Genomic DNA, 19531 nt, shown 5'->3' with positions numbered 1-19531 from the left:
AGTGGTTCACCTAGGCAAGTTTGAACCTGGGTCTCTGGCTGCCTTTTCTGTTTTATCTTTTTATTTCCTTTTTCTTTTCTGAGCTGAAATAAGTGACTGAATAGTGATCCTGAGGTGAACATTTCCACCATTGTAATCAGCCCAGTGAGCTCAGGAAGTTGGAGCTCCTGGGTCCCTCAGTCCAGGTTGTCAGGTAGCAAATGAATATTCTGCAACTCTGGTGCTTTTTGGAGACGATGATTGCCAGCAGGAAGATGAATCCAACAAGATAGGGACATGGATAGAACTGTTTGAACAGCACAGAGCTGAGATGGAATTTAAAATAACTAGCAATGCTGTAAACTACTTCATGTCCTGATAGTTTTCCTCAGGGTTGTAAAGAGCCAGATACAATGAGACAAAAGAACCTGGACTCTCTTCAGAGGGCAGGATTTACCCAAGAGCCTGGGTGCTCACCCTTTTTTTCTTTACCAAGGGGCCCTGGTCTTATATCTGGCTCTATATGATCCTACTTGGGAGCCCCAGGAAACATTACTTGAAGCTTGAGTTCAGCTCTTGTCTCTGGCTTCCCCAAAGTGGGGAGTGGAAAGATATTCAGTATTCAGTATATATCAAGTAAAAGACAGCTATTTATTTCCCATTTTAAAAGATTTCAATTAATTTATTTTTAGTTTTTAACATTCATTTCTACAAGATTTTGAGTTCCAAATTTTCTCCCCATCTCTCCCCTTCCCCTACCCCAAGATGGTGTGCATTCTGATTGTCCCTTCCCCCAGTCTGCCTTCACTTCTATCACCATAACCCCCTTCTTTTCTCCCTTTCCTCTCTACTTTATTGTAGGGCAAGGTAGATTTCTATACCCCGCTAGCTGTTTATCTTATTTCCCACTTGCATGTAAAAACAATTTTTAACATTTGTTTTTAAAATTGAGTTCTAAATTCTATTTATTTCCTCTACACAACAGAAATGCTTAATACACACAAGACGTAAAAGCATGCATTGACATAAAAAAAATTAAACAGGCAGTAATAGTACAACGACTACTGCTGTACTCTCCAGGGAGGTTACTTAAAATTATTAGGATGTGAAATAATTTGTGGGACTGCTAAATCATCACTTTGGATTTCATAGTGGCTTTTCACTGTCTGAATAATTCCCTACAGGTTCATATCTTATAGCAAACCAGACCAAGTACTGGGCCCATCCTCCTGCTGGTGGTCATGTTTTCCAAAAGTACTGGAGTACAGAACACTTACCTGCTGCCACACAGACTAAGAGACCCAGGAGCTCCAACTTCTTGAACTCACTAGGCTGTCTCCAGTGGTGGAAATGTTCATTTCAGAATCACTATCTGGTTGCTTATCTCAGCTTGGGAAAGAAACATAGAGCAAAAAAAAGGTAGCCAAAGGTTCAGGTTCTAGCTCATTTAGATGACCCATTGTTGTAGCTGCCACATGGGAGTAGCTGCCATGCTTCAGGGGTGGGGTGGTGGTGGAGGGAAGGGCCCCAACCCTCTTTTTAGCCTTCCAGAGAGAGGCTCAAATAATACTGATTCACTCAGCAGATTGAAAGAGAGAAAGGGAATGAGATAAGGATCATGCCTTATTAAAGGTCCACTGAGTCAGTGACTCTCCTTAGTTGACAAGAAGGAAATTGTTCAGTATTTCAAAGTGCCAAGATTTCTAAACCACACATTTTCCTGGAAATTGTTGGTGGAGCTTTTGCACCTAATCTATAGGACAGCCCCTACATTCATGTTCCATGAGTTGCAATTTTTGCTATGAGTGTATATAGCATCAAAAGTTTCATGGTGTACTGCTGTTTCTTGTTCTAGAACATGTATATGGCCCTGTAGTGTTTGACCATTTATACTTGAGTATGCTTAACCATAGTAATCTAGAGTATTTTTAGATTAGAAACGCATTCTCAACAGAATCATCTAGTGTTCAGTCATGATTCTGTTATGATTGATCTTTACATGGAAAAGACATGATAAATTCAGCTACAAAAATCGTGAAATGTCTCCTGTGTTTTAATTAGTATACTAGCTACTAGGGGAGATGAAAAGTTTATATCTGTTTATGGAACTGCAGTCTATAGAAGTTTACAATATATACACAAATAATTATATTATATATAATACATTATATATTACACAATAATATATAATTATACAATATAATATTAAAATATTAGCCAATAATATAGGATAAATGCATTACAAAGGTGCCCAAAAAAGTTCCCTGTAAGGTCTAAGGGAGAATGTTATTGCTAACAAGTACTTACAGGTAACAGGTAACAAGTCTGGCCAAAAATTCTTTGTAGAGAAAGTTATTTTAATCCTTTGGAATTCATGGCTCCTCATTAGCTTATGGCCCAGAGTCAGCTAGACTATGACAGGAAAGGGAAACCTTGTATTGTCCTAAATGGATATTGACTGATTCCCTGGGTTCCATAGCGCATTCTGGGCAAAGTTATGAAAATTAAGCCCAGAAAATACTCTTCAGGGATGCACTACATTTATGCCATTCTACTGATATAACAGGCACCCAATCAAGTTGTGTTGAATGAATGAGTGGCATATACATTTGGCATAGGCAACTCACTGTGAGTAGTTGGGGATGGTGCCATGATCTGTATCCTTCATGCTGTACAAATTGACTCGATGGGCATGCCAACAATTTTGGCCTTGGTACATGGTGTCAGTGACATGCAGGATGTCATTACATTGCACCTGTAGCTCTCCATCTGCCTTTCCCTCCATGGCCAAGTTGACCCGAATATAGAATGAGTCCCCTGAGGTGGTCACTTTGTTTTCTATGTCCTGGACCAGCCTCTTGTAACCTGGCAATAATGAGAAGAGAAGAAAAAACAATAAAAATGTGGAAGGGCAGCCACACATTGTAGACTGGAGGATAGAGATGCTAAAGAAACTCAAGAGAACTCACTGCTTCAGAGGAGAAGATGGCTATGGCTATTTTCCTTCATGCTCAAAGAGAACCAAAATGCCATCACTATGTCAGGGTCAAGGTACAATGTGTCAACTATAGTGATCAGACCAAGATGAGCTCAGAAGGCTCTACCACAGGTTAGGCACAAATACTTCATGTGAACATTTGGAGTGGAGATGTCTCTAAATTTGAGCATCTCATGTAATTTTAGTGTGAATCATAGCTTTAGGGCTGGAAGGGACCGTATAGACTGTGCAATCCAAACCCTTCATTTTGCAGATGACAAAAGAGAGGCGCAAAGAAATTAAACGATTTGCCCCATCACAGAGGCAGGTTTTGAACCAAAGTCTTCTCATTCTAGATCTAGTATTCTTTCTCCTGCTCGTTAGAGTTGGAATCAGTAGAAAGATTTCTACTGAAATGGGCAGTTAGGTAGCACATTGGATAGAGTATGGAGCCGGGAATCAGGAAGTCTTGAGTTCAAATATGGCCTCGGACACTTACTAGCTGTGTAACCCTGGGTAAGTCACTTAACTCTGTTTGCCTCAGTTTCCTCATTTGCAAAATGAAGGACATGTCCAACCACTCCAGTATCTTCACTAATAAAGCCCAAAAAGGGGTCACAAAAAATTACAGCTGAAAAAGACTAAACAATAACTAAAAAAAGGATTTCTAGCTGCTTTGATTGTCCATGGGGATTAAATCTGGGCGTGTGCTAAATTCTGTTTCTGATTCTGGAGTTGAGTGGTGAGTAGTGAGCGTGCAATGACCAAAGGAACAGAATCTTATGGAGAATAATATCTGGAAGGCAAAGGATAGGGAAGAGGAATATGGTAAAACTTTGGAAGGAAAATAAAGGATTGAAAGGAATATGTACCTTCCATGTTGACTTTCACAGACAGGCAGCAGAAACCATTCACCCTCTTGAGAAGCCCTATTGCCTGCTCCAGGGTTGTGTCCTCCAGAATAGCCTTGAATGTGATCTCCTTCGAGTCATAATCCACCTATGGACAAAGCCAGCAACACTTAACCGAAGATGATAGCTCAAGTCTGCAAGAGAATTTACTCAGTGGAATTCAGCAAATACTTAAGTGAGTACTATGTGAGAGGTTTTGCACTATTAACCATTACCAAAAATGAAAGGTATTTTCTTACTATTTTATTCTCTAGGGGTCCTTTGAGGTTGGCTTCCACTAATTCCCTGATTCGAGAGTGACCCAGAAAAGGCAGCCTCTCTGCCCAGCTGTTCATACATCCTGGCCACAGCAGAACTCAAACATAAACCATGCCTTCGTTATATTCTTCATGGGGTAAGAAATATCAGGAGCCTAAGACTTCTGCCTACAATCATTCTTAATTCTCTAACACAATCACGTCCAAGAGAACCATGAAGAGCTCAGATGCTATTTTCAATAACATTACTGCTGCTGACTGTCACTCAGAGTCATCATCGCTCAGACTCATTGGCATTTGATAAACCCAGAAGCTCAGGTAGTTCACAGGACAACCTGTTTCCAAGGGAAAAAACAGGCACATCCAGAGAAAGATGTTAAAGAACAGTAGACCCCTGGAGCCATATTGTTCTATCACTCAAAGGTCTCACTGCGCCCATCACTTGCTTTTCTTCTCAGATAACTAGCTCTCATTTCAGCATAACAGTCCATCCTTTAGAAAACACTAGTCTAGTGATTTCTCTTTGCTTTTATCTATTTCCTGCAGGATGGGAGAAAAGTAGATGGCCTTCTTAGGACCACTGAAAACAGCCGCTGTCTTCTAACTCCACCTCAACTGCCCTGCCTATATGGCTATGGCAATGAAAGAAGAAGTAAAATGGAGGCAATGAAGAGAAATTTCAGGATGAAATTTCTTATTTCATTGGTAGCAGAATATTTTGGACCTTATGAAAAAGCTTTTGCTCTCATGATTTAGTCCAATGTCTCATTTTAACCTTAAGAGGAACACAGGATAACCTTCTGTTTTTCACTCAGACCCTCAGTAGCAGCTTAGCGACTCCAGTATAAAACTAGCCATCCTTCTTTATGGAGTCCAACTTCTTGGCCATTATTTGCCAACAAAAGCTAACTTCTGCCACAGCTTGCCCGACACCTATCTCCCATCCCAGCCTTTCTTAATTCAAAAATCTCTCAGACTTACAGGGTACAGCAGAAGAAGGGACAGGAATGGAAGTAAGTAATAGTCTATGCAGGAAGCTAGGTGACTCAGTGGATAGAATGCTGAGCCTAGAGTCAGGAAGACCTGAGTTCAAATAGTATCTCAGACACTTACTGTCTGTGTGACCCTGGGCAAGTCACTTAGCCCTGTTTGTTTGTTTTCTCATTTGTAAAATGAGCAAAGAAAATGGCGGACCACTCTAGTATCTGTGCCAAGAAAACCCCAAATAGGGACAAGAAGTGTCAGACAGAATTAAACAACAACACAGATTTCTTTCAATACAAATTTCATAGTTTGATTATAAATTCTCCCTCAATGGGAACTCACCCCTGTAAGTCTGTAAAGGAAGACAAATAGGTGCACACGTGAGTGCATGTGCACACACACACGCACACACGCATGCACTCACGCACACAGAGGAAATGTGACAATCAGAAGGTAGCATTCTCCTTCTTCCTCACTGAGATCTCTTACAGGAAAGAAGGACCTAATGTTTAAGCACCAAAACCTTCTACATCAACAATCACTTGGGAAGTGAACAACTTGGGACTTCATACAAGAAATGAAGATGTCCCGCAGCAGAGAATGGGAGCCATATTAAGGGGGTGGAGGAGTGAGGCTGAGCACACAGCAGTGAATAGATAACACACATTGTTGGTACAACAATGAGGGATGCTTCATGGAGTTCTCGACAACAACCAGATCCATACAGAACACCAAAGGAAGAAGAGCCAGAGTGCCTGAAGACACACTAAACTGGTCATGGGACCGACCCAGGACAACAGTCCAAGAGGCAGAGGAAAGAGTTCTTCTAATTGCTTTGTTAAGGATTTTCTGTTCCTTATCGTCTCTTAGGTAAACCTGTCTTATCTTTAAGTTCCTTATTAACTCAGTGCCTGCAAAAGACCTGAGAGGGCCCTTTCAAAGAAAGATTCTTATGTTCCCAGAAGAAACACAGGTGGAGATGAAATGATCCATAGAAATTATTCTTCAAAAGAGGCTCCCAAGATTGAACCTGATCCATATGTTAGAGGGTATGGCCTCACACTAGCATTACACACTTTATGTACTTTCTATATTAGTCTACATATGTCCATGTGCTTATCTATTTAGATAGCAGATAGGCAAATAGATTGACAGATTCAAAACCAAATGAAAGAGACTTAAATACTATATAACGTTTTGGGTTGTCTACGGTACTACTTTCCTCTCTATACACCAGAAAATCAAATTATTCACACTGCCAGGGACCAGATGTCAGACATATATACCATCATGATCTGGGTGCCAGAACGCAAAGCCATCTCATCTGCTGTAGAGCCAGGGGTGACACAATGAATGAAGATGCCTGTGTGGTTTCCACCAATGATGCTGATTTGATCCAACAAGGAGTTCCCCTGGAAGGCCAGTGTTGTTACCTGACTCAGGATCCTCCGGGCAGGACGTCGACGCACTAGAACACTGCTGAATGGGAAATAAAATGTATTTTTCTTCTTCTGGTACAAGCCCTACTTAGAGGCAAATCAAGTTGGTCCTTTCAGGGCCCTCCTGGATTCCTCAGTTTCTCCCTCCAGTGATCCACCAGGTAGCCTGAAATACAAGCCATGTTCCTGCCCCCCACCACTACCTTAAAAAGTCTATCACCTACCTTGCCCTACCTAGACAGAAAATACAATCAGGAGTTCTTCCCTTTATCCTGCTTCCTCAACTTGATGACAATAAAAGAGTCCTGGAAACTCACCTTTCTGGGGGGCAGGGACTTGAGGGAAATGCCTTCTGAACACTCTCTATTCCAGAGAGACCTACTAAGAGACATAGAACAAGTGAATAAAGACCAAACTAGGTCAAGATGGAGACAATCGTACCTGAAAAAGGTCATAGAATTACACAACTAAAGCTGGATGGAACCCCACAGTCCAACTGGATACTCCGCTATTACAGTCCTCTTTTCTCACTTTGCAGTTCCCACAGGATGCTAAACCACTCGGAAGAATTTCTGATGGCTTACAACAACTGCTGATCCATACCACCCTGGAGAAATACAAATGGTCCCTAAGACACTGGACAATGTGGCCAGGAAGTCAAGAGAAATGAGTTCTAATCCTATTCATATCACTAATTAGCCTTGTTGTTTTAATTAAATCACTTAGCCTATTTAGACCTCTGTTTCCTCCTCTGTAAAATGGGCTTGATGATGTTTAAGGAACCCTCTAGCTTTAAAATTCAGTGATCTATGGTTTTCTCACAAAGCTTCTAGCATCCTTAAAAGTCTGGTTTCTCTGGTCAATGGGGCTCACCAATTTGATGGTGCACTAGCACCACCTCGTGGCTATTAGGATGAATCCCTGATAGGCCGGTATTGGGGAAGAACACCAGAAATGTGATGGCCTCTTCACCTCACAGCAGTTATACCTTGGTTGAACTTAGACAGTGGTGTGCTGGTAAATGTTTAACAACCAGCTCCCCAACCCCTCTCCCCAATACAATCAAGTAACACGTACTATGGTATACTTTTAAAGTTTAATCTGCACTATTATCATTTTCTCCACTGACTTCTTGAATATAGACAATCAATTAAACAATGAATTAAGTCCTTATTAGAGCATTTATTGATTTCTAAGGTGTAAATGCTCATGCTGAAAATTTAACAATTGGTTTTCTGTCTCTGGTGGGAGTGGGCCTTAGCATACACTGCCCTTGGATCATTAGAGGAATTGCCATGCTGTTTTACACACCACCTTTTAAATCACAGGGCATTCTCGGGATCATGAGACCTGAGGGGGACCACAGAAGCCATGAGACTTGTCTAGCACACTCATTTTGCAAACAAGGAAACGGAGGCCCAGAGATTGTGACTTACTCAAGGTCACACAGATGATTGAGTTGAGATTTGAATTCATGTCTGCTGCCAAGTTCACCCTTCAACCTAAGTACTCTCTCCAGTCCTCCCAATGATAATATGCACAAACAACTGTATAAATAACAACAATTATTACTAAGTCTTGGCCAAGAGTCCTGAATTTCCCACTTTCTACCGAGGATTCAAGTCCATTGTTCTCCTTCAAAGAATGGAAGGATAAGCCTGCCCAGACCCAGAGAGAAGGCATCAGCGGCAAAGAATGGTAAAACTAGAAGGAACCTTAGAGACTGTAGCCAAACCCTTCATTTTACAGATGAGGAAGCTGTGGGCCAGAAACGGGAAGTAACTTGCCTAAGTCACATGGTTGGTAATGGGTAGGGTCAGGATTTAATCCAGGTTGTCTGACTCCAATTTATTTCAGAGAGGGAGAGACAGACAGACAGACAGATACAGAGACAGGAAGAACAGAACTTGTACTATCTGTACACAGATCTCTCAGCCCGCACGTGAAGCAAAAAAAGAAAAGAGGAAGGAAGGAAGGAAGGAAGGAAGGAAGGAAGGAAGGAAGGAAGGAAGGAAGGAAGGAAGGAAGGAAGGAGGGAAGGAAGGAAGGAGGGAAGGAAGGAAGGAAAGAAATAAATGCCAGTAACCAGGATGACACTACATGAAAATGAATTTTAAAATAAATGACATGCCAGAAGTATTGCAATGAAAAGAATGCTGGGTTTGAAGTCAGGAGACCTGAATTCAAATTTCAACTTTGCCACTTACTGTCTGTGTGACTTTGGGCAAATCACTTAGCCTCTCTGGTCTTCAGGTCCCTCATCTACTTGGATTAGAGGACATCTAGAGTCACTCCTAGGTTGAAATCTTTACTCCCGTGATCTAACTTAAACTCTTCTAGGTCAGGGGTAGGGAGGGCAGCCACAGGGACCATGTCCCCAAAGGTCCCTTCTCATTACCCTTCTAACCTACAAATGGTCTGATATCATGGGAAATTTCCTGGTTAACTGGAGGAGATTTTCCAACAACGGTTGTACCTACCTCCCATATCTACCACCTCATAGTCCAGTTCTATGTCATCTATCTTCTCTCCTGAGGAGATGCCAAAATCTTTATCAAGAAACTCCTGGGAGCTGCTATAGAGAAAAAGGAAGTGGGATCTCAGAGCACTTCTCCCCAACCCAGAGAGGCTTATTGTTAACATCATCATCATTATTATTATCCATCTACACAGCATAAAATGTTTTCAAACTATAGACATCTAACAGAAGTAGTCAAAATAATATGCTAACAGTGTGAGTTACCTATCATTCCTGTCATCCTGTCTTCTACCATAGTGGTCTCAAAGATACTTTCGGTGAGTCTATAGAAGATGGGTTTATGAATCTATACTTTGATTTCATTATTTAAAAAGCCACTATTTTATCTACTTTAGTTCAAAGAACATTAAATATAAAAAAGTAATAGAAAGATAGTGACTTCTCCCAGAACCATTTCTAGCTGAAGTCCATTGAAAAAGATGAGAAGAATGGGATTCCATTTGTCTAATATTTTACAGCTTACAAAGTATTTTATTCACAACAAGCCAGTGAGGTTGGTAATCTCCCTCTGAACGCTTTTCTGTAGCTGTGTTCTATCACACTGACAACCTGCTATAACCAACCCATGGAAGACATGACATGGTGGCCCCTAGACTTCCTCAGCCTCATACCTTACAGAAATGGGATCTTCCCGGAAGTCCTCAGTGACTCGCTTGTAGAGTGATTGCTTGCAAGGAGGTACGGGGCTACTGGAATAGAAGCTTCCCATCAACTCCTGGTTTGAGGTGGTGCTCAGATCTGGCCAGTGCTACTCAGGTAAGCATGGCAGAGGGTAAAGACAGATAGATTCTCTGCACATGTCAAGAAATACTTACCTTCCTATTGCACATGTACTCAGGTTATACTTAAATATCAAATTGCATTGAAAGTCACATTTGTACTCATCCATGCTCAAGTAACAGTTACATTGGAAATCAAACATGTACTTGAATTTGTGGATATCTCACGTACTCTGAGTTCTCTACATTGGCATATAGACACACACATGCACTTAAGAACCATACACATATAAATGTACCTTTTCCCAAGTTATAATGATCTATTTCTCAAGAGTGGAGAGTAACTTAACTCCCCTGCCTCCTAGACCATGGTAAGATAGGAGGCTAAAGGATAGCTAGCTCTTTGGAAGGATATTTCTTTAGCAGTAGTCTCATGTGCCCCGAATACAAGTACTGCCTCTGCTCAGCCCTTCTGAACAGTCATCACCCCATGATAGGGCCTCCTGGTAATGCTTTCCCTAACCCCCATCTCTCAGAATTCCTGAACAACATTATAACAGAATTGGACCACCAAAGAAAGCAACTGCTTACCAGTGACACAGAAGGGGAAATTATTAGGGACTTCAGGGTCCTATAAACTTCTGAGAAGCCTATGCCTGCACTGTTTGGTGAAAATTGTCCTACATAGTCCACCAATGAAGTCAGGGATGGATGGACCTTTAATGCCCTCTAACCAGAAGCAAACTCAGTCTCAGAGAATGAGGGAGGATCCTAGTACCTCTGTGGAGCTTAGGTAGCTGAAGTCACTGTCCTCCTGAGGATTAATGGCATGCATCCTTATGAGCCTCTGTTTCCCCCACTTTGAAGGTTCTCCAGCAATCTCTTTGGTCTGCCAAAGAATGAATTAGGAGAGCTCACTAGTTTCAAGGTGTTCATCTTGGATGCTCTTGTACTTCCAGTCAAACTACTCCAAGCTATTCTCCTTTTACCCCCTTCCTGAAAACACCAGTTCTTTCTTCTTCTATCTAGAGAGTCCTCCTTGGACACAATAGGCAGGACCCTGGCACATCCCACCCCTAAGACAACCGGAGACACCAAAGGCAACTGGATTGTGAGATTTTAGTTCATTTAGGAGGAAGTGGGAAAGAATCAAAATCTTGCTCTTTTCTTTAGCCTAGCTCTACTTTATCATGTGATACTCTAGTTACAAATGGCACCCCAGATACAGACTAAAGCAGTAAAATTGCTCATCTGTATGTTATTTGTATGTAATTCACATGGTGTTTATTACTGAAGGTCAAAATGGGAGCCACGGATCAGATTGGAAAAATTACTTGTGGGACACAGAGATCCCGCCTCAGATTACCCTCTTCCTCATTCTCATTCTTCCCAAGCCATGGTGACTACAGAGACCTCCTTCCCTCTCCTCCCTTACCTCGTTCATCGGTTCTGCCTGCACCTTTTGGAGTTGTTTCCGTAGATCACAGACTTCATCAGTAAGCTCAAACACTTTTCTTCGGAGGGAGTCTTTTTCTGTCAAGCTGTGAGAAATGTCCATCTGGGCCAGATCCCTTGCCTTGTATGCCTATGAGAGCCCAAGAGGTCATGCACCACCCAGAATCAGTAGCTTTTAGCCCATGAGGCAGACGTAGAAAAGGCAGCTCAAGCTTGGAGCAGCTGCACAGGAATTAATGACCTTGTATAAGCAAGATTTCTTTCTTTCTTTTTTTTTTTTTTTTTTTGGACATCCTGGAATTTAATTAATTTGCACCATCATTTGTATTTTGGATTCAAGAACTTTTAAATTTAAGTCCGGAAGATATAATGCTTCAGTTTTAATCAAATCACTTTAAGTATGGAACAGATTCTCAACAAAATATTAAGGTATAAAGAAGAGTAGAAAAGTCAGGGTATAATAGTGGTTGATGGGAAAACGACCTGAAAAAGAGCCTCTTCTCCTGAGAGAAACTCTCTTCCATACCTCCTTTGAGGCTGGCTTCCTTGATCAGTTTCCCCAACTCAGGAGCAAACTGGAGCCAAGAATAGAGGGGCAAATTTTAGAACAAAAATGGGGGTACATTGGTTAGTTTCTCGACTTCCATGTTCCCTGGGGAGAAAAGCAGTAAGTCAACCACATTTCTTTTTCTAGCTCATCCAGGTTGTAGAAATGAAACCAACTGAGCAGAAAACTGATGAAATCCAAAACAAATATTTTCTTTCATTCCCAAGGGATACCTGGTCTCGTTCCTTCTGAAGCTCCACCACCTGGCTTTGCAGTGCATTCATCTTCTCCTTGTAAAGTTCAAAGTCCACCTTGATTTTTTGGAATTGAAAGAGGGTCTGCTCTTTTTCTTCCAAGTACTGATCCAGAGTAAGAAAACAGACAAGTTACTGACATCAGCAGGGGGCTGGGGGAGGACAGGGGTAGACAGAGGAGGTTAAGTGAAAGTGAAATTTTACATAGCATTAGTATTCAATTTTTAAAATGCCAAAGTTGCTAATGGCTTCTCCTTTGCTTAGATATTTGCATGAGGTGATTATTTTCTATGTATATTTGCATCGTGTTTATTTAATGTCTCAAAATACTAATATCTCTTGCCTTTCCCCCAATAACTCCCCAGCCTCTTTCTTAGGAAGTTTCCCTTTCTTGTTGAAATCACTGAAACAAGGTAAGTAAACCCAGATTAACAAAGAGTTGGTTAGCCTCCAGCTAGATACAAACAGCTTGACTTCCCAGAAAGTCCAGCTTCAATATTTGTCAATGTGGGCATATCTTCTGGGAGGGCAAAGGTGGAAGAAAGTAGACAGGATGGCAGTTACCTGCTTGCGCTGTTTCTCAGCAGTGACTGCTCTTTCCCTCAGAGAGTGGATCCGATCCACCAGTTCCTGCTTGCTCTCCAGTGCTTCATCCAAGTTCTGTTCCAAGATGTCCTTCTCTGCCTGGGACACTGAGAAGTCAGCATGCAGTACCTCAGCCCAGTGACCCCAACCTTGCCCAAAACCTACCTCCCTAGGGAGCAGGGAATATTGCCAACAGTGAAATCCTAAGAATGTCATTATTTCATTCAGGGCAGAAAAAGAAATAATATCATGTAAATTAGCATAAGTTTACAGCCCAAAATTTAAAAGGAAACAAGCTATGGGAAGGGTGTGTGTGTGTATGTGTGTGTGTGTGTGTGTGTGTGTCTGTGTGTGTGTGTGTGTGTGTGTGTAAGAGAGCGAGAGGTATAGTTTATAAAATGTTGTACTTGACCTGAGTTCAAATCTTACCTCTTACACTTACAAGTTATGGACCATGTGGAAGTCACTTAACCTTTCTGAGCCTTCATTGACTCTCTAAGAGCAGAAATTTGGTTGTACATACACATATATACATATATATATGTATATATGTATATATTAGGCAGCCAGGTGGCTCAGTGGATAGAGAGCCAGGCCTGGAGTCAGAAGAGTATATAAATCTGGTCTCAGACATGTACTATCTTTGTGACCCTGAGCAAAATCACTTAACTCTGTTTGCTTCAGTTTCCTCATCTGTAAAATGAGCCAGAGAAGGAAATGGCTAACCATTCTTTGCCAAGAAAATCCCAAATGGGGTCACAAAGAGTTGATCACGACTAAAAATGACTGAATAACAACGACATGTATAATGCATATGACCTCAGAAAGGATCACATTGATCTAGAACTGAAAGGTTCCTTAGAAACCATCTAGTCTAGCCACCACATTTTGCAATCAAGGAAACTGAGGCTCAGGGTTATTAAATGACTTGCCTAAGATTGCACAGATAGTAAGCATGAGAGACAAGGTTTGAATCTAGCTCTTCTGACTCCAGAGCTCTTTCCAATATATTTGAGTTTCCTCTTGTGGAAGTTATAGATAGGTTGATATTTCCCTCAGTAGAGCAAATTCCCACACCAATGAGATGCAAGTCCTACACACACACACACACACACACACACACACACACACACTCCAACACACAGGGCTTAGAAACAGCTCAGGCTTAATTTTTTGTAGTCCAAGAGAGAAAGATGAAGAATAGGATGTTGGAATCTATTGAACCCACCATTCTCATTTTAGCAAGTAAAGAACAGCAGTTTCAACTTTCTCCATCACTTGCCATGTAGGGATACTACATAAGATGTTCCCATATGCCAAGAGCTCCATGCCACAGCATGTTCCATGTTCCAGGCTGCCCATGACAATATTTGAATAGTCCAGCCCCAGTGGTTGGGGTCTACTCACCTGGCTGAAAGTCAGAGACCTAAGCTTTTCATTCTCCTCCTTGAGTCTATTGACCTCTCCTTCTTGTAGTCCCAGGTCATCATTGGTTTTCAGAAACCTCTCTCTAGACTCACGTTCACAGGAGGAAGTCATCTGGACCCTCTGTAGCTCCTGCTTCATTAGATACAACTGTGCAAAACAGAGAAGTACAGAGATCAAAACCTTGACCTCCATGATAGAATGCAGCTGGTTGTTGACAATCACATGGCCAGCTGAGACAAATAGAGTCCTTTCCACTCTGAAAAAATGAAAAGCTTTTCAAATGGACCAGAAATCACTTGTATTGTTTATTCTCCTTTAGTAGTGATAGTCATAAAATTCAGGAGTCCTCTCATCACAGATACCTCAAAATCTTTTTAGGGGTGTCAACTAATGAATAGTCTCAATTCCCTGTGACAAAGGCAAGGTATTGTTTGCTTTGTTTTGTGAATGAAGCACAGCCTTGGACTTGAGACCACTGTTAACACAGTCCATGAGTCCTGGAGAACAACTCAATTTATTCTATTCACTTACCCATTGTTTATCAACTACCAGTGTCATTAAGATAAATGATGTCAGACAGCACCTAGTAGCCCCCAAGACTTGTAGTACAAGGAATTATGTGTTGGGGGTGTAAGCTCAGTTCCATGTGGACAGTCTCGGGCGGGTAAAGGTGAGGACTTCTAAACCTTAGAGTTCTCATGAGGCCCCCCAGGGAACAGCAGGGAATTGAGGTGTGAGACCAGGCTATCTCGTGCATTTCCGCCTCTTCCCGTGGGAAACGTGCTGGGAGAGAGCATCCCCTCCCTCGAGATTGGCCCGGGGTCTGAGCACACCTATTGTTGTCTAACAGGCATGGTATTCAGGTGCAAACCATGCAGTAGGAGAGCTTAAGTAGGGTCAGGAAAGGCTGAAGGCGCTCTTAGCGCTGAGGGGCCCTTAGAGGACAGAAGGCCCCTCTTCCTTCTCTCCTCTCTTCTCTCTTCCCTCTCCTCTCTCTTCCACTTCCACTTCCATTTCCAATCTCTTACTGTAAGATCTTTGCCTCCTTGGGAGATTTCTCTCTCCTCAGGAAGAGTTCCCCCTGAACATGTAACCAAGACCCTGAATAAAGCCTAACCCTTGTTCGACTCTGGAAAGTCTCTTCTCTCATACGTTTATCCGGTTTGGCCAGCCGAAGACCTGCGATAGGTAAGGTAAGACTCGGGTAGCCCTTAGGCCTCTAGGCCTGACAATTATGGAATCGTGAAAATGTCAAGAAATTATTTGAAAGCAAATCAGAATAATATATTAACTTGAGAGCCACCTCTGACAATTCATTGTTGTTCAGTTATTCAATTGTATCTGACTCTTTGTGGACCATGCTGTCCGTGGAGTTTTCTTGGCAGAGATATTGGAGTGGCTTGCCATGTCCTTCTCCAGTGGATTAAGGCATATAGAAGTGACTCATTCAGAGTCACACAGATAGTAAGTGTCTGAGGCTAGATTTGAACTGATAATACATTGCCTAATGTATTCACACGTATTAGAAATAAGTACCAGTCACATATAAGTTATATGTGGATGCTTATAGCTTTAGAGGCAGGATGGCCTCTGAGTCAAGAATACTTGAATTTGTCCTCCTTCTGACAAATACTAGCTGTGTGGCCTTACGGAGATGACAACTTCTCAGTGGCCCCAGACAAATCTCTAGGACTAAAAATTGCAGAGTAGGTACAAATCTGCTTTAGTCGAGATTGTTTCCTTTTTGGAAAATTCTTATACCAATCTGTTCTCTGGAGAGAGAGAGAGAGAGAGAGAGAGAGAGAGAGAGAGAGAGAGAGAGAGAGAGAGAGAGAAAGAGAGAGAGAGAGAGAGAGATCTGTGGCTCTTCTAATCACAGTACTGCATCTGTTCATATGAAGACTTCAGGAAAATCCTATTGAAAACTATCTCATTAAGAATATGCTACTCTTAACTAGGGTCTGTGATAAAGGCCTCATTTCTAAAATATATAGAGAACTGAGTAAAATGTACAAAAATACAAGTCGTTCCCCAGTTGATGAATGTTTAAAGGATATGAGCAGTAAGTTTTCAGAGGAAGAAATTAAAGATATCTATAGTCATATGAAAAAATGCTCTAAACCACTGTTGATTAGGGAGATGCGAATCAAAACAACTCTGAGGTACCACATCACACCTATCAGATTGACTAACATGACAAAACAGGAAGATAATAAATGTTGGAGAAGATGTGGGAGAGTTGGAACACTAATTCATTGTTGGTGGAGCAGTGAGCTGATCCAACCATTCTGGAAAGGAATTTGAAACTATGTTCAAAGGGCTACAAAAATGTGCATACCCTTTGACCCAGCAATATCGCTTCTAGGACTGTTTCCCCAACAGATCATAAAAATGGGAAAGGGTCTCACATGTACAAAAGTATTTATAGCAGCTCTCTTTCTGGTGGCCAAAAATTGGAAATCAAGGGGATGTCCATCACTTGGGCAATGGCTGAATAAATTGTGGTATATGAATGTAATGGAATACTATTGTGCTATAAGAAATGATGAACAGGAAGACTTCAGAGAAACCTGGAAGGACTTATATGATCTGATGCTGAGCTAAAGGAGCAGAATCAGGAGAACTTTGTACACAGCAACAACCACAGTGTGCAAGGATTTTTTCTGGTAGTCTTAGAACTTCATTGCAATGCAAGGACTTAAAAAATTCCCAATGGTCTCAAGGCAAAATACGTTTCACATCCAGAGAAAAAACTATGGAATTTGACCACAGACTGTAGCAGATCGTTTTCTTTTGTATTATGTTTTGGTTTGTTTTATGATTTCTCCCATTCATTTTAATTCTTCTATGCAATGTGACTAAGGTGAAAATGTATTTAATAAGAATGTATATGTAGAACCTATATAAGATTGCACCCCATCTCAGGGAGGGAGGAAGGAATGGGAGGTAGGGGGAAAAAATCTAAGATATGTGGAAATGAGTGTAGAAAATTGAAAACAAATAAAATAATTAAAAAAAAAGAATATGCTACTCTCTTTCTTCAAGTTGGAGAGGGTCCCAAGAAAAGTTCTGAACTGAAACTGAACAAAACACTTTTTCCCATTCACAATGGATGTTGTGCGAATGAGAGAGAAAGGAAAATTGTTCCAGTGAGCCATGAGGCAGGTGGTTGTATATTTAAGGGCAGAGTCCATGAGTTTGCTCTTGGGACCAAGCCAAGAGACTCCACCTTGTACTCTTCTCTTACAGTAACAAGTCTGTCCTTCCAGTAAAAATCCTAGACTAGGGGATCTATATCATAACTGGAAACTGAAGGATTTTAAACCATAATTTCAGATCTTATGTAATCCTAATTAATTCATTTATTTTCTTGGGTGCCCTGATTATCCACCTGTGCATTTATCCATTAGTCTGTAGATTAACCTGTACTTTCAGTACTTTGGGTAGGTAGGAATCAAGGATAATTTAATGGAAATTTACACCACCTAATTTGTAGAGGTCAGCCTGGTGTACTAGCATTCTTTTAAGATGAGGGTGGGGAAACTTCTCAGATTCCTGCCATGTCAAACTTCCAGGAAATGAAATTTCTGAGTATCAGGGATTCCATAATAGGGTTTGTAAGAATGTGGATCACAGCTATAAAAGTCTTGGTGGGATCATTTAGCAGTAAGTGGACTTTTGTGTTGACTGCAGCAGAAACCAGGAGTCATAGAGGTAGGTGATTAATTTGTGCAGTAGGAAATAAGGAAAGAGATAGTGTGTGTAGGGGTACACGGGGAAGAATCCCTTTAGGGTACAGATTCTTAGGTCATACCTCACTTGAAGGCTTCTGTTCTTGCAAAATGGGAACATGAAAGGTAACCTTTCTGATATCCAGTAAATAGGAGGAATTCAAGCAGCTCTACATCAAGACAAAGTATGTCCAGTTCACCATAACTCAAGCCTCCTTTCACACAATAGGATTAATAAATATTTGTTGAATTTAATTAAATTTTCTTTTACTGCTCATAGTTGGTCTTTATTAATTCAATCCCTTCTCTAACTAGATTTCACCTTCTCCTAAAGCTACCAAAATTATTATTGTATTATTTGTCTAATCTACCTTTGTTAAAGTTTTTGTTTATCTTGATTTTCAGTTCCAAATTCTCCCTTTCCACTCATTGAGAAGTCAAGAAATATGATACCCATTTCACATATGAAGTAATGAAAAAATACTTCCATATTTGCCATGTTGGGGGGGAAAACAAGAAAAATAAAGAAAGTTTTTAAAATGCTATAATTTTCTCTTAGAATCATCATCAGTTCTCTTTCTGAAGGGGGATAGCATTTTTTCATTATGAGTCCTTTGGAATTGTCATATGGCATAAGGTTCTTGAAACCGGAAACTAGGTCTTCCTTACTCTATATCCTTAAGCAAAAGTCCCACACTCAGATATTCAAAATAGACTTGGGAAGAAAAGTCTTGAGCAGATTGACTATGTAGGTGAATGTACGAGTGAATATATCTTAAGCTCATTATCAAGCCTATCTTTTTTTTCCATTCTGTTGTATTATCCATACTCCTCCTCCCCGCCCCCTCCCCCCACATATGCCCATAGAATTGAGAGCTGATGATACCTGTGTCTAAGTATTTAACTTTCTGATATATGATAATGGTTTTACCACTAGGGCAAAGAGATCTGATGACCTTAGTGAGTAAGTCCAGGAAGATAGGGTTGTGAGCATATCCTTAGAGGTCCCAGAAGAGAAAACAAAAACATTTTATAAAAAAACAAAAACAAAAACTCAACAAACCGCAAGCTAAGAGCTGGTGTGAACTCTGTCATCCTCACCTCTTCCTGAAGACTCTGGCAGCGGGTGATGGCCAAGTCCTTGTCCTGCAGAGCATTGGTGTACCTCATAGACAAGTTGTACATTTCATCCTTCAGCTTCAGCACCTGGTGGAACTGGGTACTGACTTCCCTCTTCATGCGGTTGTGCTCAGCTTCCATGTCCCTTAGGCTCTTATTCTGGGCCTCCAGTTTATTCAGTTGGTCCTTTAACTTATGACAATGCTGTTGCAGTGCCTGACTCCTCAGCTTCTCTTGTGACAACTCCTGCTGGAGGCTGGTGATGGCACCAGCAAGGCACTCAGTCAGCTTGGAAGTATCAATAAGGCCTAAGGGAAGAGTCATTGAGTGGGTAGAAGGCCTTCCTATGGAACTTTGGGATTCCCATGTAATTCCCTCTATGATCTGGTCCCTACCTACTTCCTCCTTCAACTTTATCACTGGCTACTCCCCTACACATAAACCCAGGGCTTCGGCCCAACTGACTGTACCAGATAGCAGGAATGAAATGAATGCAAATAGCAAAGAAACCCATTTATCTGAGTTGATAGCAAAACAGAAAACACAGAAAATATATATATAAGAATATATACCTGCTGCATTAAAAATTAGCATTAGTGATTCCATT

General features: G+C 41.2%; 1 protein-coding gene across 2 annotated transcripts in view; it reads right to left on the bottom strand.

Annotated features, from left to right (window-relative positions):
* Positions 1-19531, bottom strand: part of CARD14 (caspase recruitment domain family member 14) — an 86475-nt gene that overhangs the window by 13818 nt on the left and 53126 nt on the right. For both annotated transcript variants that reach the window (XM_072645234.1, XM_072645235.1), the window contains exons 4-15: positions 18907-19232; positions 14054-14221; positions 12626-12745; positions 12041-12166; positions 11241-11390; positions 10584-10694; positions 9698-9834; positions 9028-9122; positions 6865-6928; positions 6395-6587; positions 3829-3955; positions 2607-2844 (exon numbers count right to left, since the gene is read on the bottom strand). In XM_072645234.1, the coding sequence (XP_072501335.1) occupies positions 2607-2844; positions 3829-3955; positions 6395-6587; positions 6865-6928; positions 9028-9122; positions 9698-9834; positions 10584-10694; positions 11241-11390; positions 12041-12166; positions 12626-12745; positions 14054-14221; positions 18907-19232 (1855 nt within the window). The remainder of the gene's footprint in view (positions 1-2606; positions 2845-3828; positions 3956-6394; positions 6588-6864; positions 6929-9027; positions 9123-9697; positions 9835-10583; positions 10695-11240; positions 11391-12040; positions 12167-12625; positions 12746-14053; positions 14222-18906; positions 19233-19531) is intronic.

The sequence above is a fragment of the Notamacropus eugenii genome, chromosome 2, assembly GCF_028372415.1.
Source record: "Notamacropus eugenii isolate mMacEug1 chromosome 2, mMacEug1.pri_v2, whole genome shotgun sequence".
Classification (NCBI taxonomy): Eukaryota; Metazoa; Chordata; class Mammalia; order Diprotodontia; family Macropodidae; genus Notamacropus; species Notamacropus eugenii.
This window is presented reverse-complemented; position numbering and strand designations above follow the sequence as displayed.